At 43.3% G+C, this 26228-nt stretch overlaps 1 protein-coding gene across 4 annotated transcripts in view; it reads left to right on the plus strand.

Annotated features, from left to right (window-relative positions):
• LCORL (ligand dependent nuclear receptor corepressor like) overlaps positions 1-26228 on the plus strand; it is a 1174596-nt gene that overhangs the window by 340476 nt on the left and 807892 nt on the right. For all 4 annotated transcript variants that reach the window (XM_069631902.1, XM_069631901.1, XM_069631903.1 and 1 more), the window contains exon 6: positions 7757-7847. In XM_069631902.1, the coding sequence (XP_069488003.1) occupies positions 7757-7847 (91 nt within the window). The remainder of the gene's footprint in view (positions 1-7756; positions 7848-26228) is intronic.

The raw sequence follows: 26228 nt of genomic DNA on the forward strand, positions 1-26228 counted from the left end.
TGTCAACCATGCCATCCTGCTCCGCTGTCTCTGTGATAACCTGGGTATCACTGGTCAGGCTCTGGCATGGCTGACCTCTTTCCTCTCCGACTGACCCTCCCAGGTCCAACTTGGGTCCTTCCTCTCTGATATCTTTTTCTCTGCCTGTGGTGTCCCCCAGGGTTCTAACCTCTCCCCATGGCTGTTAAACCAATACCTGGCACTCCTAGCCCACCGCATTGCTGCGCTGTGCCCCAATTTTCAGTGCTTTGCAGATGATGCCCAGCTCATTTTCAGGCTACCCTTGGCCTCCTCCCCTTCACTCATCTCTGACTGTCTGCTATCCACGAGTGGTGTGCCGCCAATGACCTCTGCCTTAATGTCAGTAAGAGTGAGATTTTACTCATTGACACACCCATTCCCTCCTTCCCTGCAGCTCTCTTGGCCCTCTTCCTGCTCCCACCTGCAAGGCTAAAAACCTCGAGGGTCATCTTCGACTCCCCACTCTCCTTCTCTCCTCACATCTCTGACGTCTCCAAGTCACACTACCAGCTACACCTCCTCAGAGGTATTCTTCCTTTCCTCTCCTTCCCCCAGAAGCTCACCCTCTCAGGAGCCCTGGTTCTCTTTAGGCTGGACTATTGTAACAGCCTCTATCTAAATCTACCTGCCTCTACTCTCCGCCCTCTGCAACTTATCCAGAACAGTACTGCAAGACTTGTCCTTGGCCTCAAGCCCAGGCATCGTATCTCTCCAGGACTGAAATCTCTGCACTGGCTTCCCGTGGCTGCAAGGATTAAGTTCATAACCCTTTGCATTGTCCACAAGGCCTTCTGGGCCACAATACCTTCAACTCTCTCTTCCCAAATATCTTCCTTCTCGAGCTCTTCGCTCATCCGCCTCCAACTCCCTCAGTGTCAGTCGCTTCTCCAAGAAATAAGTTGATGGTAGATCTCTCTCTTTGGCAGGGGCCTCCCTCTGGAACAGCCTTCCTGCCTCCCTGAAACTTGAGAACCATCTCTGGTTCCGGAAGCACCTCAAAACCTTCCTCTTTGCTTCTGCTTTCTGTCGCCCTCTCCCCTGCTGAATTCTTGGTTGAAACTGTACTGGTTACCTGGCCACCCTTTCTGATCTCGGGCTCAGGCCCCTGCCAAGTGCTCACCTGCACTGCCTCCCTGGCAACCCCCACACATGGGGACTCTTATTCTGTATCCCTACAGTCCCCCTACCAGCACTTACATCTGCTCTTACCTTGGACTTGCCACCATCCTGCCGTTTATTTATCTTATTTATTCTACTATCCCATGTACTGCACTTTCCCCTCTCCCTTCTCCACCGCACTTTTCCCTTTCCCCCTTCCCATACACTTGTGCGATCTGAATGACACCTGGCCTAGTAAGTTTGCTGTCTGTCTTCCCTTTGTTCCCCTCCCTTGCCTGGTCACGCCTCGAAACACTTGTGTATAGGCGCGTTATAAATGCCATATCGTATCATAGTGAAAAAAGAGAAAGTAACTCCAGGATTCTGCGCCATATCATATCTCAAACCATTTTTTTGTTGTTTGCCTCATTGATCTGTTTATTATAGAAATTCTGGATTTATAGGATTTTGCCAATTTATTTCCAACTTGTTTTGTTGGCGTTAGTTGGAGTTTTTAGCCACTGAGCTTCCGCTTTTCTTTTATCATTTGTCAGGAGGCTAAGCTCTTGGGTAAACAATTTTTTGGTGTCCAACATTGTCCCTGACTGGTCCCGCTCAGATACAAATCTGTCCAGGGTATTATTATTTTTTTAAATCTGCCCACAGAGCCTAGGTGTCCTTTGCCAACCTAACTGCATTTGTTTTTTACTTTTAAAAGTGATATTTGCCGACTTTCTGCTCCACTGCCTCCCTTCCTGACTCCTTCCCCTCCACTCCCCATCCTGCCCACCAACTGATTGGGCCTTTCGCCCCTCTTAAGACACCCATTTTCGGCACCTCCCTCCCTGGGAGGCGGGGGGAGGCAAGTCCCACAGAAACCGCTTCAGATTGTGTTTGCCAGGGTTCGCCAGAGGAGCCTAGAGGGCTGCCGTCAACCAGCCGCAACTAACAAGGTAAGCAAGGTGAGGGGAGGGGAATCGGCCTTCACTGCTTCCTATTCCTGTCCCACTAGTATTATTTCTTCCATTACCATAAACGTGTACTCTGATACACCTCGCCCATTATGTTTTCCACATTCTTTGCTGTTCAACCAACTGCTAGTCAGGAAGGCTCATATCTGGGTGTTTTCTTTTGCTGCTATGCTTCTGAGTTTTAGCCATTTTCTCCTTTATCCAGGAAACTTGTATCTGGCCGCTTTCATTTGCTGCGGTGTTCCTGTTTGTGTGCTTTTTACTGTATCCCTGGAACTAGAAACACATGCCCACCACCCCTAGACTCCCATCCAGTGATGTGCTCCTATCTCTAGGCTTCTGCTGGATCCAGCCCGCGCAGCACTCTAGCACTGCATCTGTGCGCCAAGTGGAACAATAGATTAAATCTCTGCATAGTTAGGTACAGCAACCTTCAGTGCTACTACAGCTCCCAACAATGAGAACTTGGGGTTAGCCAGGATAGTTTTGCCAAAGGACAAAGGACACTCGAGGCATGCACCTAGGAAACACCTTCACCTCTGCCGCCAACCCCCCGTCCTAACTATCTGTTAGTAATCAAATTGCAAAGATTCCACCTGACCACGCCCCTTATCCATAACCACAGGCCATCCAACCACTAAGAAGCCGAAGAACTACAACCTAAACTAATCTCGGGAAAGTGTTGCTGGCGGGGAAGACCACTACGTCTGAAAACACAACAATAAAGAATACCTATTGAACAATTAGGCTACAGAGCACCATGTTATGCCACAACACAGAACGGGGCAACGCAAGAGAACTAGGAGAAAGAATAAAGCAAATGGAAGCACACCATGCCAACAGACAAGACAACAGAGCACACACCCACAAGCATGACAGGAAATTGAACGAATTCCAAAATAAGGAAAATCTCTTTATACCCAATAACCATACCTCTCGACGGACCAACCACCAGAACAATTCACAACCATCAACCATGGTAGATGCCCCACCAAGACACCAGGACCACACAAACATACAAAAGGAACAAGTGGGAAAACGACACCCTCGCTCCATACATCACTGACTCTAGGGCACCAGCAATGAGACACCAAAGAAGAACCGGAAGAAGTCAGGAACCCAATGCGAAACTTAGCAGATCAACTCAATGACGAACAGACCCCACCAAACACCCTACACATCCTGAGAGGAACCAGGAAACCCCATACCCAAATGAACCCCCACAAGACCTTCATAAAATGAAAACAAAAATCAAAGCACTATTAAAAAAAATATACTGCAATCTAATCAATGCAATATCAATGTCCAAACATGCTATAGAGATCTACTGTACGAAGGGGAAATAGACCTCTTATTCGTCACAGAAACCTGGATAGATGACTACAAAGTTACACTACACAGCTGTCTACACGACAACCTCCAATGAACACAGATAAACGGAAAAGAGGGGGAGGCGTTTCAATAGCCTACAAAGAACATCTGAATACAAAAACAGATCACCAACTGAACAGCAAAAACTCGTAATCCCTTGTCCTACACCTGACAGCCGACTCTAAAACAAATTTCACATTCATACTCCTCTATTCACCTACGACGCAACCTTCGTAAATGCCTTTTATAGAAGCCATCACAAACTTGGCCATCAAACACGATCACCTGACAATCCTCAGGGACTTCAGCATATGGTTTGAAGAACAGAACACAAACTCACAAAAATCACGAATCAAGCAGCTCAAGATAATGAAACTACGCCAGATGGTTGCAGGAGCGACACACACAGCAGGACACACTCGCTGCAATCTTCACCAACACTAAGCTGATATCAACTGCACCACCAATACAAATACCATGGAGCGACCACCTCATCCTACCACTTGTGATCCAACTATCAACCAAAGAACCCAAACAGCCCCAATATGTCCCAGCGATCTGGAAAACAAACTGGAATACCATTTTTAAAAGCAGTAACTACTGGAATATACGGAACCGACCTGGACGAAAATGCCAATATCAGAAATAGATTGCCGAAACAATAGACTGCATACCCCCAGAAAATCCCTTCATCCCATCACAAAAGAAAGCGGTGGCAAGATGGTTTACTCCCCACCTCAACACAATGAAAAGAAAAAAAAAACTCTAATTAGAATGTAGAAAAAAACTAGGCAAAAAGAACAAACTATCTAAAAAAAAAAAAAAGAACATTCTGAGCATACAAAAGAAATTATCAAAGCCCAATAAAAATAATAGGACTACCGAATCACATAAGCCACCAACACCCGTAAAGAACTATTCAACATCGTAAAAGATGAAAAACCCACCTGTTTGCAAAAACACACAGTACCATCACAAAAACTATGCGACTACCTCGCAAATCACTTTTAAAAATAAAATGACTGACATATATCGGATCATACAAACCAAACCACGCACCACGCCCTACTTACCCTGGCACCAAAGACCATGCTGCAAAGCTTGACCCAAACATCAGGGGAGATTGGTCAAGCTAGTGAAACAGAGCAACAAAGCAGGCTCCCCTATGGACCCCTGTGCACCAGACATCTATAAATCCATCCTTACACAGGGCACACCACTGGAATGCCACAGAAACCTCTTCAATCGATTAATGGGGAAGAGTACCATGGGCCTTCAAATCTGCATACATAGACCACTCCTCAAGGATACTATGGGCGATGTGGAAGACCTCTCCAATCACAGACCGATATCGAACATTCCCTATCCAGCAAAACTACCAGAGACCTACATATACAAACAAACTCTGGAACACATCTAAAACCAACTATTGGACCAGGCACAAGTCGGCTTTAAACCCATGAGGGGGACAGACGGCACGTCTCTCTATCTGGGATGATCTAAAGACCAATGCAGACTCCAATATAATATATAAGACTGATACTGATTTACCTCTCTACAGCGTTAGACAGTCAACCACAACATCCTCCAGAGGATAGAAGAAATTGTGATCACTGACATGGCGCTGCTTTGGATTGAATCTTTCCTATCTGAATGAACAAACCCTATGGATTAAGCAATTCAAATCTGTGCCGATTTAAACCACCTGTGGAGTTCCAGAAGTATCCTCCCTATCCCCTCTCCAACATCTGCATGATTCCATTAATCCACCTCATAAAAAGCCATGGCCTTGCCTGCTAAAACTACGCAGACACCCAAATCTACAAAATCTGAGACACACAAGAGAACACAACGCTAGTAGACAGTCTCAGAACTTTATGAATAGATGAACACAAACCGCCTCAAAGTCAACCGCGGCAAAACAGAAATCATGATTATCTTCAAATAGCAGGGAGGTAACCAATACATCCCATGGGCCACAGAACTAGGAACAACGTCCACGCCATCCAAAATAGTCAAAAACCTTGGAATCCTAGAACCACAAACGCAATAATATAGAAATGCTTCTTTCACCTGCACACGATCGAAAAGATTCTACCATACCTCTCCTTGCACTAAACACTGTCCATCATCTCCCTCTTCATGTCCAGGATAGACTATGCCAACAGCCTATACCTTGGAATGCCAGATTATCTACTGGAGAAACTGCAATGTATAGAGAACTCAGAGGCCCGACTTCTCAAACTCTCACAAAGGGACCACATCGCCCCAGCACTAAAGATACTACATTGGCTGCCACTCGAACGAATCACTGTCAAAATAATATGCACGGCAATCCATGGTCAAGGAGCAAAATTCTTATACAAGAAAATTACCATTTACCAACGGACCAGAACACTGATCCAGCACGGACATCTGCCTGGAACCTTAACCATACACAAGTTTAAAAACTCAGATCAACTTTCTCCTACCTAGCCGCTAACATCTGGAATGAAGGACTAGCTCAAATTCAGTCAACTCCTTTAACACCTGGCTCTTCAATTCAGATCCGAATGAGCAACTCCCACACCCCACGGTATGAGCACAAATGGCAAGACTGAGGACTAGACTGATTCTGGACAAGTGGAGGCACATCCGAGTGGAAGGGAGACCTAGATGCACCAGTTTCTCCTTAGAGGGCCCTCCCAGAGGCTAGGGAAAGAGATGGGAACACCCTGGGTTGTACTACAGACAAGGGAAACTTAGTCGAAAGGGAAAGAATGTCAACTTAATAGATGATCTATGGGGGCCCAATTGGCATAAGTATAGATAGGAGTCCCCCCCGGCCCCCATAGGGCTGAGTGAGGCAATGATATCTGCACCGGAACATGCCAGAAAGCGATATAGACATCCATTAGGTCTTAAACAGGGGTGGAAGGCATCGCCTCCAAACAGCCTTACTGACAACTCTGCCCAGAATAAAGGATGAGACTGATCCAGCACACCACATTACATGACACAGGCATGGACACACGCCACTGGTGACCAAAGCGAAGGTGGTATGCCGAAGCACCACCACTAACCAACCCACGAATAACTCATCCCTCTTCTTGCACCTCTCAAACTCTAAACTTAACACCACTAGACCTATAGAGCACAACTAACTGCATGCACTCGAAGCAAACCACACATAGCCTTGCACAACAGCACATAACTGCCGACTGAAAAATCACACTTGTGCTCGGCCAACAGTGTAAACCCAACTGAAGCTGTAAACAGCACATCACAGCTCTCGTTTTTTTTCCTCCCTTACTAACTCACCCTACCCTATTGTTTTCCACATCCGCCAGAGCGCCAAGGTACCACTTCGGTGGTGGTAGTGCGTGCTATAAATATTCTTTAACATAACATATAACCCAAGGTGACGTTAGAAGTGATAAAAAAAGGTTTTTGGTGCGTCAAGTTCAGGTAGTGGACATGATCTCATTTCTGCATTTCTGGAGGTCTGCAGTTTACACTTTTTTTGAAGTTGCGGCTAGTAACGTTTTTCAAGGGGTTATTGACTTTCGTCTTGGAGTCCTAGAGACCCAAACTACTTCTCATTGATGAGACCCACCAAGGCCGAAACATGTCTGGGGAAGCTTGTGATCTCGTGCAGAAGGGATGTGACTTTGTAGTTTGGGCTGGACTTCCTGATTTGCATATGGTCTGTCCCCTTTTCTAATGGCTTGGCAAGAAAAGAATGTCAGTCTGGAAGGTTGCTTTATCCTATTGGCACTGCAAGATGGCTCTTGGGGAACCTTTTGAGAAATATGGCACAGAAAAGGAACCGATAAGGAATTTGGTAGATTAAGCACTTTAAAGAGAAAAGGTCTGTGAGGCAATGTTATCTTAGACTGAGTTTTATTAGCTACTAGCAGTAGGCGTAGCATGGGTCTGTAACTAACCTGCACATGGGGGTCTGCTATAGCCTTGTGTATATTTTGTCAGAACTGCCTATTTTTGAAAAAACGTCAATCACTCGAAATCGCATATACTGGTAGCACAGGACCGGACCCTGTCCTGTGCAGGGGAATGGAATAGTAATTATGTTGGATAAATGTGAATAGAACATAAGGTTGGACTTCTTTAGGACTTTTAGTCAAACTTTAAATGGAAATCTTGCATTGGAAAACTGGCATTTTGTGCGCATTTTAATTCAAAACAAGTTACATTTTATTAACTTAAAACTGTATTCTTAGTCCTGTTATCTCGCAGTTCTCAGAATGCCTATAATTTAGATCTAAAGCATAGGTTCTTTTTCTTTCCGGTTATAGGAGATGGTGTACTAGATCTTTCTACAAGGAAACCTAGCTTATGTTCAGAGACGTTGACGTTGGATCAGTCTTGTGATGCTTCACTGTTGCGGTAAGCAGTATTTTCCCAAGTTGTGCTTGTTATAGTGTTTTCACGGGAGACTTTCTTTTTTAACCCACTGATCAAAGCGAATTGGTCAATCAATGGAAAAGAATGGAAACCTCAGCCACAAACATTCTGGAGAGATAGTGTTGCAAAAGCATGCACTGTATCAGAAGTCGGTCATTTATTAGTTTATGAAGTGAAAGTTGATTTATTCATAGACTAATAAACGCAATCCTATAATATGATCATTCTGAAAGGATTTAATGCCTTTGGCACTGGCCGAGTATTTTTTTTTTCAATTAAAACTAACGTGGGTGAAAGGCAAAGTAAAGCCTGCAGTTCAACAGCTGGCATTGTATAGGTAAATTAATCCTCTTAGGTAGGGTGTGGCACATTTAGCTCTAAATTGCCATGTCTTTGTTTCTTATCTTAAAGTGATTACAATTCAAAAGATCATTTAACAATTTAAACGTTGTGAAAGCATGGGTTTGTGGACCAATCTATTGGATGTAAATCAACTATTTAATATGATCTGGGCATGCGAGTTCTCTCTGTTGTACAAAATTTAAGGGGGTTGACTCTTTTATTACTTGTTTAGCGGTAACGTCACGTTTCTACTAACAAAAAAAAACTTAGGATTTGAAAACTTAGTAATGGATTGCTAATTGCATCACCATATTTATAACCATTTTGCTCTGCCAGCAACTGTCACGGGGAATAGAAGGCACTCAAGAATAAAATGCAAATACTGAGTTATGACTTAAAGTACTTGGAAGGGCTGCTGTAGAAGCTAACGTATGATTGACTCACTGGCCTAGCAGGATTGTAGCTTTTGCTATGATAACCAATAACTGCTACATCTCAAAGACTTAATGTCAGAAGCAGTGATGTTACCTAAGCAAGAAGTTTAATAAAGGAGTGGACTGTCCCCTACAAATATCTCTTTGCAAGTCTCTCATGCATCAGTTTACCATCGTTTCATTCCATCCATCCAGGAGACGACATAGAGACCAAGAGGACTATTTGGAAAGAAGTGCTGAGTTTGCAGATGGTTTACTTTCAAAAGCTATGAAAGATATTCAGTCGGGAGCACTGGACATGAATAAAGCCGCCATACTTTATGGCATACCTCAAAAAACTTTATTTATCCACTTCAAAGCCTTAACAGCAGGAAAACCTGCATATTTTAAAAACAAATCTCGAAATTGTAATGATGGCTATTTGTATAAAAACAATAAAGACACCTGTGAAGTGCTGCAAAAAGTAGCCTTGTGGGCAAAAGCTCAAGCAGAGCGCACCGAGAAAAATAAGCTTAACCTACTTGAAACCTCAGAAATAAAATTCCCAACCGCTTCCAGTTACCTCCACCAGTTAACTCTGCAGAGAATGGTCACTCAGTTCAAAGAAAAACACGATGGACTTCATTATGAAACATCAAGTCCGATTGTACAATTGAAAATTCCTCAGGTACGAGTTAATTCAGTTTCAAAACCACAACCTGACACACCTGGTCTTCTGGATGTCATGTATCAAGTTTCCAAAACCTCATCAGTCTTGGATGGCTCAGCTCTTCAAAAACTGAAACATATTCTCCCCAAGCAGAGCAAAAATGAATGTTCTGTACCTATAACTCGTTCAAGTGTTGACCCATACATTATTCATGGGGACCTCTCACCTCTGTGTTTTAATACAAAAAATGGTTTAGTTGATGCCTCTTCTGACAACGCAGATGACCTGTGCAAAGATAATAAGCAGCCACGGAAAAAACGAGGACGCTATAGACAGTATGATCACGAAATAATGGAAGAAGCTATTGCTATGGTAATGAGTGGTAAAATGAGTGTTTCCAAAGCACAAGGGATTTATGGGGTACCTCACAGCACTTTAGAATACAAAGTTAAAGAAAGGTCTGGAACACTGAAGACTCCACCGAAGAAGAAATTCCGTTTAACAGATACTGGGCTATTTAATGTGATAAGTTCAGGGACTGGCAGCTCCAAAAATGGCAGCAATCCTGTATAGAATACATGTTATTTTTTTGGTATATGTAATGTACACACACACACACACATACAAACTGTGTATGAGAGACATTCCCACTCTTGACAGACATGAAATTATATAGTTCAAAAACCACATACCACATACATGCCTTTAAAAAGAAATAGTTTATTCAGGGTTTTCACTGTGTTCAGAATTATATAGTTGCGCACTTAATTTTGATAGTTTGTATTTAATAAAATTGTTGTACAAATAGGTGAAAATATTCAGGTTTTCTTTCCTAGTCAAGCATAAGTTTGGAAACACTAGTCTTGTGAAGCATTGACTTTAACTGGTCAAGAAAATATCCTCTCCCCAGTCATTCAGTACTCCCATTGTTTTAAGGAATTTAATACTGTGATTACTGGTTTGTAAACTTTTTTTATATTAACAAACCTCTCCAATTAATGAAATCATGGGAAGGTGTTTTTTTAACCAAACACAGATCTAGCTCCTTACCAGTGACGTGGGTTTGTGCAGTATTAATATACATTTCTTGTAGAAAATGGTTACAATTCCGCATCCACTTGCAAAACAATTCTATTTTCATTTTTAAATTGTGATTTTGTAGATGGAATACAAATGTATATTTTAAGCAAAATTCTGATGGAGTAGACAATTGGGGTATATATGTATACTTTTCTTAACTGACACTTACATCTACCAACCAGAAACTTTTTACTTTTCTGAAGGAATATTACATGATGGAATTATGAGTGATATTTTAAGATCATTAGTCTGAAAACTTCTTTGTGGGGGAGGAGAGCTCATTTAACAAATCTGAAAAAGGAAATGGGGATGCAACTTCCTAATGTGCAAAGAATAAGCTTGACGGTTGTGACTTTGGTTTAAATGTGCTGGTTTGTTGTTGTTATACTACTGAATATTAATTTTATTTAATGATTGTCACACTGTTGCCACTGAACCTCACTGTAACTAATTCAATTGCTGCTGTGACATTTCAGAAATGTTTTCTGTTTGGCAAAATATATCAGGGTCTTCTGTTGGTGGGCCAATACATTTCTCATTTTGCTAATAACCAAATTTACAGTTTGTTCAGGGTCTTGATAGATTTAGTTATAAAGCTTTTGAACCTCCGGTTTCATAGAGCTGAACTGAGCAGTTCACTATAACTTAGTTTGAGACACTCCATCTCAACATTGCATTTATATGAATATTCAACTATTTATATAGTGTGCTGTATGACATGCATACTTCTGGCAGTGCAGTACCTAATGTGGATTTAAGTTCATGTACAAGTCATTTTCCTGTGTTAAGTGACTTGTTTGAATTTCTTTCAATAACCACAATAATTCCTCCAAACAACTTTTGTTCTGATGTTTTTCTTATACATTTTGCACAGCCTTTGTTTTGTACTCTTTTTGTGTATGTATTTTTATTTATTGTATATAATTTATTCAAGAAAGGAATTCTTAAACCCCATAGTACCTTTTAAATGTCCTAGAGAAAGGTAATGACCTAAATTAAATTCTGTATCTACATTTGACTCAAACATAACTATAGGTTTAAAAACTACCTAATTTTGTTATTTTATGGTAAAGTACTTTCATTTTATGAAGAAAATGGCATATTTAAAAAAAATCCAGAAAGTGTTTGACTGTTTGCCGAGAGTGTCTAGAGAGATAACATTGTTAGGGTCATAACTTGTTTTTTAACAACAAAGCCATATTTGATGCAAGACCACGTTAGTTGGAAAATGATTCAACTGTTCAATGTCCCCTCGCTTATTTCTGTTTGAAGCATAATGGGCCAAGTTACAATTTTATACAGGAACTTTTCTGCTATTGGTGAACTGATTAAACTTCACCAAGAATGTTAGCCAACACTATTGCAAGCAACATTTTGTTTATTTGGAAGATGACCTCACAAGGTGACAGGAATCACAGAATCAGGGATATTTTACTACTAACCGAAGTCTTCAGTTGTAGTTTTTTAAAGTCTAATTTACAGAACTTTATTGCTTGTATTAATGTTATGGTCCTATTAAAATATTTTTAGATACATTTGTGTTAATGTTTGCTGATTTATTAAAAATGTGTTCAGAATGATTGGGCTGCAAATACATGCCACAGAAGAACAAAGTACGGGCTGTTTTCCCAATGCATTCAATATAAAGTCATTTAAATGTTGATCGCTCACATGTGTACTTATTGGAATGAATTCTGAAAATGCAAGTGTCTGCAGAAGGTAAAAGAATCTCTACATGCTTTTGACTTAGTTGGATGTTTCTGAAGTATTTTATATTAAAAAATAAAGACACAGTGCCTCTGCTTTTAAAGTAAACGTAATTACAAATTCATTTTAGACTTTTTTCAAATTTCATTTGCAGTACTGATTTAATTTTTATAATCTACTCATGGTCTCAATTTAGAAACACTGGCTGTCCTGGTTTGAACATATTTAGTTTTTTACATAGGTATATTTATGCTTACATCAATTGCACTATAGTTCAGAAATTATTTAATGCATCATTTTCTCATGAACTCTATCTTAATTTTTTTCTTTATGAACCTAAATCTGATTGTAAAAAATGTATTGTTCCACCTTGTTGTAGGTGGTACTTTTAAGTGAGGCAATTCGAAACTTCTACATATAAACTTTTGAGTCACACTGTGTTGGTTTTCTCATTTTGAATGTTTTATGCATGTTTTATTTAACTTACTTTGATTCATTTAGTCACGATTAGGGTCCATTGAATGGTGCATATAAAAGTTACGAAGCAAGTTTCATTCTCTCCTTATCGAGCTAATCTACTGAAGAACAATGTATGCACTAATGTAATGATACTGTGCAGGAAATTGGTCTTTGAGCAATGGGATTTTGAGTGTTGTGACTTTTGAATATTACCCTTCCCTAATCTGGGAACACTGAGGATTTTGAAATGATCTGTGGTTATTGAAGGTTCTCCTTGACTGCCAAAGGGATCATCGTTTCATACCTTACCCATGTTGAGATCTTTGTACCCGTTGGCTTATGTACCCAGCGGTATGAAACTAGGCAGGGGCTATTGTGGCATCAGGCTTTCTTAACCTCTTCACTTAAAGGCACTACTGCATTTTCCTTATTTGGTCAGTGTCTTGCAAACATTTTTTGGAAGGTTTCTTTATCGCTGTTTTTCTCCAAGATCATTGTGCCTTACTATCATTATGGCCGAGTGGTGAGATAGTACATCCTTTGTATTGTCTACCCACTTTATGATCAATGCAACTGTGTATTAATGTTTTACATGCCCCCACACTTTTTTCTTGTCTTGATTGAACAGTCGCTACTTCATGACACTGTCAGGATGTTACTTCAGTTGTATCAAGTTGTTGGGAGATTCTCAGGACACCCTTATGATTGGGGGCTGTTATGCTGATAAAAGGGACAGGCACGTGCATGCAGCAGAGGGGAAGGAAGAACAGAAGTTATACAAGATCAATGGAACCAGAAGAAAAGGCAGACCGCAATGCTGAATGTGGAGGGATGCAAACCATGTACTGGACAAACAATGAGGGGTGTACACAGGTTGGACTACCCACATAAATAAGGAAACTCAGTTCATCTGTGCAAGCTACTCTTATAGATAGCCTCACTGCAAGCCCATGGAAAATGGGCAGCAAGAGTGGCTATTATTCGTGCCTTAGGGTCCAGAGACAAGAGTGCCTTTACACGAGACATGCCTTTGTGTCCAAACTGAACATGCAGTAGATGCCTTCCGTGGAAACAGCAGGCCACATATTGCTAAATGAAATACACTATAGACTACGGGTCAGACAAGACAAAGGAAAGGCAGAGATTGCCTCCTAGGCTATAGCAGCCAATCCCTGTACAAAGGAATATGTAGGCACCAGTGTGGACACCATAAAACACTAGACACTAAATGTCCCAAAAGGTAAACAATAACTCAGAACAGGAAAGCTGAAACTAGGAATGAAGAAGCTGTAGCACAGAACTGGTACAAGGTAACGAAGGCAAGGTACTGAAAAAAGCCAAAGATTTAGGTAACAAAAGCAGGCTAGAAAATGGACTGGAAAAACACTGATTCTGCAAGATTGTGGAAAACAGGACTAGAAGTAAGGGAAAAGGTGCTGACAGAATGGGAAACCAGCAGGGTAAACCTTGTGCATAATTGGACCCGAAAGAGCAAGAGAAGATGGAGCTTGGAACAGAGCATAAGATTGAAGGGGAATGGCACAAGGAAGAGGCTGGAAGGTGTAGGGACACAGCACAATAAGCAGAGTCTGGGAGCTGTAGAATGTCTGCACACAAAACTGGAGTAATGGCTGCCGGGACACAGCACAAAGGAAAGGGGAAAATACATTGGCAGCAGGCAGACGTGACTGAGCCGGCAGGGCTGTGTAAAGTGGAGTAAGGCAGCACAGCAACATGGATCAGTCACAGGCAAGGCAGAATGGTTAGAAACGCAGAGAAAGATTAATTCTGGGACTTAGCTTCACAGAGCTTACAGTCAGTGCACAAACAAGAATCTTTACGGCATGGCAGCTTATAACTAGTTCTAGCAGGGAGAAAAGCCAGGATGGAGCTGCATTATTGGGCTGCACAGTCACTGAGGTGGTTAATAGAAATCCTTGGCATGGATTTTGGGAGAGGAGCAGTGCTTTCCAACTCCAGGATTCTTTGTGTGGAAACAAAAGCAAGAGTAATTACCATGGATTTGTGAGTGTTAAAGTCCATTGAAATGTTGGTCTTCCAGTCACCGTAAAACCAGTGTGCATGCAAAGCGGAGTCCAGGAGAGTTTCTGGATGTTGCTGCTGGGTTTTCAAGAAATCTGGCATGTTGCAAAGGGTATTCCATGTTTCTGGAATTAGATTTGTGCATGGGAAGATTAAATACTGATTTGGGGTAATCACTATTGATGGTTAACCATGCTCTCTGGGTCTGAAGACTACCCCAACCAGAGGCAGACACATGACACAGGTCCCAACACATTCTGCTCAAGGGCCCCCTTGTGTTGTGTGCCACATCCCCAGTTGGCTATGAATTTTTTCCACACCTCTGGATGGAGCTGGGAATGGCTCAGGCCCCCGGGTGATGTTGGTAGACCCTGCCACAGTCTACACCAGCACTGGGATTGTAGGTGCTCGCACATCTAACTTCCTCATGAGATGAAAGCTATACTTTGAACATGTACCCATTATGCTTTAAGTATCTTAGAGAATTCCGAAGGTGCCTTTTATACAGATCCACAGACACAACAGTCATTTTAGACGGGTATATTTGTGTGCCACCAGTTGGCTTTTGGAGCAAAAAGGAACTCTTGGTGTCTATCTAGCTCATTCAAGGTATACCCAGAAGATCAATAGCTCCCAGCATTTTCAAACCCTGCATGACTGGGTCTCTTCACTGTGACCAGCCTCACTTCTTTGGCTGTCAGGTGGTCTTCCTCCACTGAAACCTTTGAGTCCATTGCTCATATCCTCTGTCCCTTCTTCCAGAGACCGCCACTCCCTTAGTCTCCCCCAGCCTGTCTCTGGGTCACCTATGGTTAAATGCATGAGTAACTTTCTTTTAAGATAATGATACACTGTGGAGGGTGGGGGAGGTGGGGGTGCGTAGGGGAGTTTCCCAATGTTAACTTCTCTGTGCCCACAGCTCGTCATGGGGTGGTATCCTGCCACTATGGTCTCTTTATTCCCTTCAACGACATTGCATATTTAAGGCTGGTTAAAGTCTGACTCTGCAATGATATTTTTGCTAGGGTAGCACTTCCTTGATGAATTCCTAATCTGCTTGGTACGTTACTCTCCCTCTGAAGGTATCCCAAACAACCCTTCTGCTTGCCCCCCGCCCTGTGCTTTTATGCACTTGTGATTTCCTTCATAGTCTTGCAGACTTCCTCCCCAACCCCCTCCCCCCCCAAATGCACTGTGCTGCAACACCATACTTGCATAAAAGAGCTTGTGCGGTCACATTAATGGCATTGGTTGGGGTCCATCTTCATACAAGCTTGAAGTATCATTCCTTAAGTTGTGCACACACCAATGCTGTGTCTCCAATCTTTAAACCTTGTTGCAGCTTTTGTCTTTAGTACCCTATAAGTACATTTCTGTCCAGTTCTGTCCTTTCTTACTGACTTGTTGGAAGATTTGCTCCTACAGCAGGCTAGTGTGCAATGTTGCAAAGCTGAAGCTTTACAATTTAGAACCCGTTACTGTAAGTGAGCCTACTTTTATACGCTGGATGTCTGGGAACTCCATTTTTTTGGGCATGTTCATGGTGAAGTTTTCACTAACATTTATTTTCAGTATGTTTTATTGGAGACAAATTTTAGCTTTATGTTAAAACAATTGTATTATGTTGGTGAACATTACAAGAGTCGAAACAAATTTCTGTTTCACCAAATGAAAGTAACCTATTAATCCGAAGGACAGGAAAACCGTAATATTGGCCACTATCTCAAATAAATGATGCGCCCCAGCAATACCAAAATAGACGAAGCATCATAAAAGCCATGCATTAAAAGCTTCTATAAACTGTCCCCTTTTCCATCTCATGCAATTGCCTTTTTGTGGTATATGTATTGGATACTCACTTGCTGACTGAAGCATAAACACCATGGTGAACTAGCCTCTTCAACCAGTGCACTTCAGAGTTGGGTAAGGCTTTCAGTGTAATGGCTTGGAGGCTCTTTCGTTACTGGGAAGAAAGTCACAACCCAAATTCAAATTCTGCTACATTCTCTTGAATGGTGTCTTGAAGAATAGCATGTTCTTCCCTGCGTACCTTGCCTTGACCATCATTATCTTTGCATATCAATACAGAGTTTAGTTTGGGGCCACACTGCAATGTTCTGTAAGTGCTGGTTTTTGGTCTGTGTTGAAATGGGAAAATCCCAAATGTTTTGGGAGCTCAAACCAATGTGGGGGTCCAAACAGTTTTAAACTACTACACAAATAGGTAGTGATTTGGGTTGGACTCAATAAAGAATTTTTGAAGAACGCAAAAGTGAGCAATTGCTAACGGCCATAGTCTGCCCCTCATTTGCCTACATGGGCTTTGCCTCCTGGCATCAAATGGGCCATTCAGTAAGTGGGGATTTAGGTATTGCCCATGTACTTCTTGCATGGCTTGGTTGATGCTTGTCTGTCTTCCCAGTCCAGATGCTTGGTCTCTAGGTACTTCCTGCCATGTGCCAGACTCTGGCGGTCTGGGCTAGCTTCAGTGAGTGCCTCACTCTGGGTAAGGCTTTTCCAGAGCTCACTGAGTCCAGGGAGCTTCTGAGGTAGGCCACATTGTATTGGGTTTTGAGACTGCTAGTTGCTGCTAGCACTGGGTGGTCATGTACCTCTTCCACAGGATCTCCTCCTGGTTTGGTCTATTGTCGCCTCTTTTCTTTTTTGAACACTCTTCAGTTCCCTTCTCTGGCCCTCCTTGCCCGCTTTTTTTTATTGCCGCTTCTTCCGTTGAGGCCTATAGTAAATCTGCCTTCCTGGCCTAGTTGACCATGCCTGGTTCTTTTTTTTGTTTTCCTATTTCCTTCTCCTGCCTGAGTGTGGCTCGGTTACCCCCCGGTCAGTCATCCTTCTTTACCCTCTCACTTTCTGTCCTTGCTCTGCTCTTGTTCTCGCTCTTTTACCTCTTACCTTCTCAAATGTCTATACGGTACCCTTACTCCAGTTGTTCGTCCCATCAAGGTATCTATCCTCAACTGTCAACTTCCTCTGGTTTTTACTCTCCTTTACAGGTCTGTCTACTCTCCTGTATCTCCTCCCAATTCCCCAGTCGTTCCTCCTATCATTTCTTCAGTATCTTTGCCTCGGGGGAGTAGCTCAGGGGCAACCCGCTCATCTTGGAAGCAAGATGACGCAGAGCATCACAGGTTCGATCCCCTGGTCCGCGCTTAGAAACTTCTGGGTATTAAGTGTGTAATAACTAACCTATTACAATTCCTCCTGCACTCTTCCTCTCGCCCTTCTCCACACTGCCACCGCTTTACCCTTCCAGCATCCACACCCAACACTGAGTAGTTATGCAGACCCACCACCATGCATCATTTGGCCGTAGTGCACTGAATTGTGGGAGTGGGGATTGGCAATCCAATTTTGAAATGTCTTTCACAGCTATTTTGAGTTTCTCCATGCTTCCTGGTGAGGCTCCATGGAAGAAACCATCAAGCAGGTTGGCCGCCATCTTAAATCGTACATTATTCCAGTATTTGGTGCTTTCTGTCCCGAGAGCGGCTTCTATGCAAGCTTTCAAGGATGGCACAGTGAAGTACATGGTCTTCTGTATGTCAAAACACTGTGTACTTGTTCTTTTGGAAGCAGCAAGACCCGACCTTTTCCATTTGCTTTGCTGCTCCTGCTGTCTTGGCTCTCTTGAGAATGATGCAAATGGCAATACATCTGCATCACTGAACTGAAAACCAGGCAGTTTCAGACCTAAATTCTTTTAAGGGTCACTGTAATTGCTGCTGACACTTGTAAAATGGGGTTTCGGGAAGCAGTGGTTTACAGCATTGTTTTCCCTTTAAGGATGGTAGAAGATGGGACAAAGGGGAGTAGTGCCAGTGTGACTGGGGAATTAACCCTCAACTGTTCTGGGGGATTCTTGAAGAGACTGGGTGAATCCTTTATGACGGTATTCTATGTTTTGGGGCAAAGGATGGCTCGGGGGTTGTCTTTGCAGCTTCACTCCTTGGCTAACGGATGTCTTCCCTCAGTTTTGGGTTGAGATCACTGGTCTGGTACGAGTATCTTCCCTTCTGGGGGCCTTCCCTTTCCCAGAGTACCAGTTTCTGCAGTCCTGGTGCTGCTTTGGATCTAAACTGCAGGATGCTATTAGCTCCTGCTCATAGCCTAGATGTCCCTGGTTAGCTTCATACCAACTGCTACTAAGAGCTAGTTTGGACTTCCATCGAACTAGGACCCATATAAACATACCTACATGACATTACTTCTGTCTGGGAATTTGTATATATTGGTCCTTACAAAACACCTATAAAACATGTAACGGGTCATAATTAATGGTCCCAAGTTTTTTTTTGCTTGTCATGAGGGAGATTTATATCATGCCATGTACAGGCTCCTTATTCCTCATCGGTGACTGCTGCTTACTAGGTGATTCCCAATGCCCACAAGCTGCTTTTAGCTCTTACTGCGCAGATCTTTATTTCAATTTCTGTACTGTTGTCAACCTAATCTCTGAATTTGGAACAGTCTTTCAATGTGGGTATACTTCGATGGTGGGGTGCTTGCCAAATAGACTTGTTCCCTAATAGCAGAGTATCGTTTGTATGGGAAAAGGTCAGATTGTCATGGTGGACTAGTAGTTCAGCCATGTGTTTTGTCCTTCCCCACCAACACTTGTAGTTCATAGTTATGCATATACTCTGGCTAATGAGTGATGTTGCAGCTATTATGATTAATCTAAATTTGCTTTGTAATTTCCATATCCTTATATTGAGCTGATTTTTTATTTATTTATTTATTTTATTTATTTTTTCCTGGATTGTCCTTTGCGGAAAAACCCTTGGCTTTCTGGCAAATGATTGAATTTTCACCCCTCCCTATAATCTCAACTTGAGAACCCGGTTCCTTAGCTATCAAGGTGTTGCTGGTGAGATGTGTTAGTTCCCCCATCTTCTACCTGCCATTTCTTGATTGTTTACTGCTCCCCAGGCACCTATGTGGGTTTTCTCGAATCTTTGGCTGATCTGGTGGCTGATCTCCAGCTGAAATACTCATCTTGTTGTGCTGGGTGATTTTAATTTGAAATTTAATTCACCTAGAGCCCTAACGCTTGACTTGTTTTGCACTAGTCTGACTGATCTTGAACTTCATCAATTGGTAACTGGACTCACTCATAGGATGGGTAATAACTTGGATCTTATTTGGTCTAATGATTCCCTTTTAGTGGTTCAATCAATGGAGCCAGTATTATGGTCCGACCACTATCTTGAGACCTGCACATTTAAAGCAAGACGGGCTCAACTAAAGATCCCCCTCCTCATATGTGGCTGCGCAGCTGGCGTTCGGCTGACTTTCAGGGTATGGTCTCATTAGTTAAAGCAAAATGTCAGGTGGTTCCTACTGCTGCTCGCTCAGTACTGGCTCACTCTTTGCAACAAGCTGCTGATGTTTTGGCTCCTCGGTGGCTTATTCAGCCACGTAGGCGCCCTTCGGAGCCATGGTTTTCTCAACAGCTAAAAGTGGCGCGTCTCGAACTTAGGTGGAGCGCATGTGGCGCATTGCATACAATTCCAATCTTATAGCTCAGTACAAGGCGTCTGCAATTTTACGTCAGCCAAAAGCTCTTTTTGCGATGGTCAAATCTGTCTGCCTCTGAGAAATACACTTCTACAGTTAGTCCCTGCCAGGATCATTGTGATTCCCTCTCTCCCAGTTCTGTGTCTAAAATTGAGGTGATTCGCACTACCATCCAAGTGTCCACCTCGGTTCTTGCTCCAGAGAGGGAGATCCCAGGTCCTGGTGGCCTGAATGTAGCAAAAGAATGGTCCTCTTTTCTCGTCTTCTCTGAGGAAATGGTATTTACTGCCATAAAGCACATCAGGTCTGTGTCGCCTCTGGATGCGGTGCCACTGGTAGTGTTGAAAGATATCTCCCATGATCTACTAATGGAATTCACTACGGCTATAAATATTTCTTGCTGGTCGGGGGTCAGCCCAGCGGAATTTAAGATCACTACGGTGATCCCTCTTCTAAATAAACATTCACTGAATCCTTCCCTCCCTTCTAATTTCTGCCCTAGTTCTCTTCTGCCTTTCTCTATGAACTTCTTGGAGTCTTTGTCACCGCTTCTATCTTCTTTTCTGGAATCTTCTAATGTTTTGGTTCCAGCCCAATCAGTTTTTCGACCTGGTCTGGGCACGGAAAGCGTCCTGGTATCGGTTCAGGACGACATAGCCTGGCTGGCTGATGCAGGGTGGGTAAGTGCCCTGATTCTATTAGATCCATCAGGCGGCTTTTGACACTGTGGAACACCCTACCCTGCTGACTCGCCTATCCCAGATTGGTATCTCTGGTCAGGTGCTAGACTGGTTTTCGTCATTCCTGTCCGAGCGTACCCAGGTGCTTTCTCTTCCTCAGTTTTTCTCTGGTTCCCGCCACCTCTCCTGTGGAGTTCCGCAGGGCTCTGCATTGTCTCCTAATCTCTTCAATATCTACTTCTGGCCTCTTATTAGCCTCCTCTGCTCCCTCAGCGTCCGGTGCTATGCTTATGATGACAACACTCGGATCCTGATCCGTTTATATCTTGATCAGGTCGAGATGTTGTGGTGCTTTCATCAGTGCCTGACGGCCGTTGGAGAGTGAATGAACCGAAACTGGCTGACGTTGAATGGAGACAAGACAGTGGTTATGGTGGGAGGTGCCCGTCCTGATCCTGCATTTTAGGTGTCTTCTTTCTGGCCTTCTTCTCTTGGCCCTTTTCCAGCCCCAGTGTCTAAAGTGAAGAACTTGGGAGTGATTCTTTCCGCCTCCCTTTGCGTGAATGACCAAGTCTCTGCAGTGTGTAAAGCAGGTAATTTTCATCTAAAAAACATTTTAAAAAAAAAGGTGCTTGCCCCGTTAACGGCCACCCTTCGTCCACCGCTGGTTGCGGCCATGGTGCTCAGCCGGCTGGATTACTGTAATTCCTTATACCTGGCTCAGCCCAAGGGTCTGATCCATCGGCTGCAGCGTCTTCAAGATCTGGCCGCCTGGGTAGCTACGGGGTCACCTTACGGGGCTCGCATCTCCCCAGTGCTGTGTGCCGTGCATTGGTTCCCGGTGGTGCAGCGTATCAAATTCAAGGCACTGTGTATTGTTCATTGGGCACTGCATGGACTTGGTGTTGAATACCTTCATACCAAATTCACCAGGGATCTTCCATACCGTCATCTGCGGTCGGCTATGGCCGGTCTGTTATGTGTGCCTACTTTTCGCAGCTCCCGTATTGGTGGGCAGGCATTTTCAGTTGTGGTGCCCACACCTGGAATGACCTGCCGCTGACAACAAAAACCTTGTCAAATCATTTGGTGTTTAGAAGGGCTCTAAAGACTTTTCTGTTCTAAAGACTTTTTCTATTCTTATGTACAGTGACTGACTGATGTTGGTTTTACTCTGTCCTTTCTAGCGCCAAGATACCTTCGGGTGCCCATGCGCTGTATTAATTACATTAGCATAACCTAACATTTCTAGACTCTTTCAGATTAGACATGAGTTGGGAAAGATTCGATCAGGAAGCAATACAAAAGAACATTAATGTACTTTTTGTTATTTTATTTTAGATAAGAACATCTGTCATGTGTCTATTCCTCTCGTGTCTCTTATTTAGCCTGTGTTGGTAGTCCATCCCACCCCCTTCAGCTCATTGAAATATTAGTATCCACTGACTTTCTGCTTCTTCCTGCCCCCAGCAGAGACTTCTAAAGCCAACAGTTTACACTTTCCTTTCTCCTGGTCTTCCCTTGTCCTCTGTCGTCACTCTCTTGGTCAGGTAGTGTTTGGGGGTAAGTTTGATGGGGTGGCTAAAGAAATCAGGGGAGTGAGACTCTGGAGGTGAATTAGTGTTGTTGGGTCGTTGCGATCAGTACTTGGCGATTGTTTGAAGAGTAGGATCTTGAAGTCCTTGACTAGGATAGACAGGGAAAGTCTGATGTGGGTTGGTAACGTTATGTAGCATGAAAGACTGCCTCCTATTTTTTGTTTGTTTTTTGTATCTTGCAGTTTTGTTTCGGGTCTGGTGATGTGCCTTCTGGTGGTGTTGGCCTCCTGTAAGTGGTGGTTTTCTTGGCCAGGTAAAGTAGTGTTTGGATTGAGACTACTTTGTATGTGATGCATGATGCTGGTTTGAATAGGTAGCCAATGCAGATGTTTGAGAATGTGGGTGATGTTGCATTCAGTGCAGCACAAAGTGGCAGCTGATGCATTTGGCAATAGTGTTGCAACGTGGGTGACACTGATGCAGTTGGTCTTTAAGTACATCTGTGTAATTTGAAAATTGGGTATATTGGTGCTTTGTTGGTGAGGAGGTCCACTTCTCTTTCCCCACACATGTGGTTTCAGGGAGATGACAAACATGGTCTGAGACAGGATGTATCATTGTGGAACTCTGCAGGTTAGAATCTGTCCCTTACAGGGGTAGGAGGTGAACAGCATGATTGTTTCAATGGAGTTTCTGTGGGTGCCGAGAATGTGCAGAACTGAACTGTCCACTGTGTTGAAGGTGGCAAAGGGGTCGAGAAGGCAGGGATTCAATTTCTCCAGGTTTGGCACTGTCATCAATAACTGAGTTGTTCGCTGTCCCTGTACTGCATTGTGGTTGAAACCTTCTTTGGTAATCCTCTAGGGGATTGTGCCGAGATCTTTTTATGCAGCTGGCTGTAGAGAGCATTTTTGGTCACTTTTCTGGGATTTCATGTTTAGGGGGGAATGGAGGTAGATGGTCAGATGATCTGGGTCAGGTGTTTCATCAGGTAGATGATCTGTCCTGTTTTTAGTACCTCTGGGACCATGTCTTGCATTAAGGAAGTTACAGTTGAGTGGTTGGCAAGCATCTCCTGTTGAATACAAAGGACTAGGGGAGGATGTTAGGTTAGAAGGATGTGCATGTTTTACTGGCATTTTGGAATAATTCTACAGAATTCGGTACATCATATGTTGACTGCAAGTATGGCTGAAATGTGTGTTGTTTGGTGCTGTTAGGGTGTTTTGATCTTCTAAATGAAGGTGGTGATTCATTTGTGTGTGGATTGCGTTATTGCAGTGTCTGGGAGGTTGTTGATGCAGTGTGCCACTGTTTGGAGGATTATCCTCCACTTGTTGAATGCCTCCATGATGGTTGTATGATGGTGTGCTTTGGCTGTGGTCCTGAGGGTCCGGTCTGCTGAGGAAAGGGTTCTCTGGGCTGTTTACAGATGGCATACTTGCTGTCAATGAGTGCTTGTGTATACCAAGATGTGGATGGCTTATTTTGAGTCGCTATTTTAATGGCACATGGGTTTGGTGGTTTCAGGTTGTGGTTGGGGGTTCAGAGCAGGATATTGACATTCTCTGTGTTGTACGAGGGGGGCGAAGATGGTGGATGTTTGCAATTGGTTAATTTGTGTTGGCCTCTGTGGGGCAATGGTATATGGTGTAGAGGTTTGGCTTGTGTTCGGTCCAGCATGAAGGTAGGGGAGCATACAATCGATGGCTGGAAAGGGTTATGAATAATGGGTTAAGTGTGTTCTTAGTTGTTGGTTGGTTCTGTGATCAGTTGCTTTATCTCCATGGTATTCAGCAGTTAGTTACTACCTTGACTGCAACCGAAATAGTAGCAAAGCCTAGAAAGTGTTTGGGACACCATAAATCCCAGAGATTGTGAATATTTGGTCTTCCAAGGTGGCGGACCCAAACTAATGGAGAGATCCAACACCATCCTCGATCAAACAAAATCGCTACTTTTTACCAAAATAAGATGGTGTACTGTGAATAGGTTTCTAGTAGTCTGTTGATTTCCTTTGACCATACATTTTCAGTCCACCTCACTCCAGCGGAAGGCTGCATGACCCTTTATGTTGAAGCCTGTAGGACCATTTCTTCCAACCCATGGATACTTTCTGTTGGAAATCGGTGCTCCCGGCTCCCTCTTCCTTCACTCCTGCCCTCCTACCTCTCCTGTTTTAGATTGGGTCTCCGGCCTTTTTCAGGCGATAGTCTCATCTTTCCTAATGCCCTGACAGATCGGTTAGCAATTTCTTTTCTCACTTCTTTACAATGCCAATGCAGAGGCTGGCTGACCTTAGATTTTTAACTTCTTCCGCCACTGAATCTGCACCCACTACCCCACCCAAGAGAATTTCAGGTTGATCACCCTTGCAGAAATTTGATCTGCACTTTGAAAGGGCAACTAGATCTGTGCAGTGGATCTGAAAGCTCCTCTTTGCATCCCAATTTAGAAGCAACATTGGCATTAATTTCCTTTTTAAGCGGCCACCACATTCATTAGTGTGCTTACGTTTGGCCCTGCAACTCTTTACTAAATTGCGGGGTTTGGCCTCTTACCTTCGCCTGAGAGGATTCCTTCTTGCCTTACCTGGATGACTGGTTCATCTGATCTCCTGTTGTGCGGGTTGGAGGGGGCGAATCACAAGGGATTGCGGTGGTCCAGATGCTACCCAATGTGTCCTCAGATCAGAAACCTGCAGACTTCCTCCCCCTCCCCCCCACCCTCTGTCTGTGCATTCTATAACTTTGGGGTGTCACTCTAAGTTACTAGGGTAATCCAGACGTGGAACCCTTGCTCACTGTTCTTAGAGAGGCACAGCTCCACCTCACTGACTAGGTCCAACCAGGCTGAAGCACGTGTCTGGGGTTGCTGTTGGTACTCTTGTTTAGAAGAGAATTGACTGGCATTTCAGGGCTGGACTGCCCTTGGGCAGGACAAAGACTGTCATGTATTGGAAATTTCTCTTCTGTGAAAGGATGGTGAGCTCAAGACTCAGGTTGAGGCTCTTACCCGGGATAAAGTCCAGTAGAGGAACATTCCCAAGACCTCCTTATTTGTACACCGTATTAACCCACCAGGTAGATCTGCTTACAAATCCCTTCAGACATGCACAAATGGATGGGAGCAGTCGGAAAAGACAAAGGTATGCTGTACCAGTTTGCAGTCATGGAGAGTCCAGACTATACTAGTCACATGGGTTGAACTTGCCTGTAGAGGATAGTCTGAAAGCAACAGCATGTACAAATACTAGTTCCAGAGCTCGGAGGTAGTCGGTCTGAGTGGGATTTTCTTTTGGAGAAACGGATACACACATTCTGTCAAACGACCACCACACACAGAAAAGTGTAAGTGTGCTGAAGTTTATTTTCAAAGGTATTTTATACAGAAAAGCCACAGAGCAAGGTACACGTTTAGACTAGATGGGGGAAACGTTCCTTCCCACCACCGCTCATCACATTATGACCTCTTCAAAGGAGATGAGCTGAAGGGCATAATATACGAGTCACCTTAACTGTTTCTATCTTAAAGAAAGATTTCCTACCTTGGGCTACTGTGCTACTGGGAGACTCCCTGCGTTATCAGCTGCTGGCAGACAAAAACGTGTATTTGTTCAGCCTGTGATAATGTGCATGTTTCTAAACAATTTTGTTTTAAAAAAAAATGTTTCAAAGTGCAAGCATTGTCCATACTTGTGTGAGCAAAGCTTTAAGTTGGTAGAATGTAAAAACACAAAAATGTCAACCTAACACGCTCGCGGGTAGATGAGGCAAGTGAGGGTTTTTTTATATGGTACAGGGTGCAGTCTTAGGATAAGTCTTATCTATCAGCCCACAACTGACACACACCACAGAACACTCATTCAACACTCTCCGAGCAGACACGCTTCATTC

The sequence above is a fragment of the Ambystoma mexicanum genome, chromosome 6q (genome assembly GCF_040938575.1).
Source record: "Ambystoma mexicanum isolate Mex_15411 chromosome 6q, UKY_AmexF1_1, whole genome shotgun sequence".
NCBI classification, from domain to species: domain Eukaryota; kingdom Metazoa; phylum Chordata; class Amphibia; order Caudata; family Ambystomatidae; genus Ambystoma; species Ambystoma mexicanum.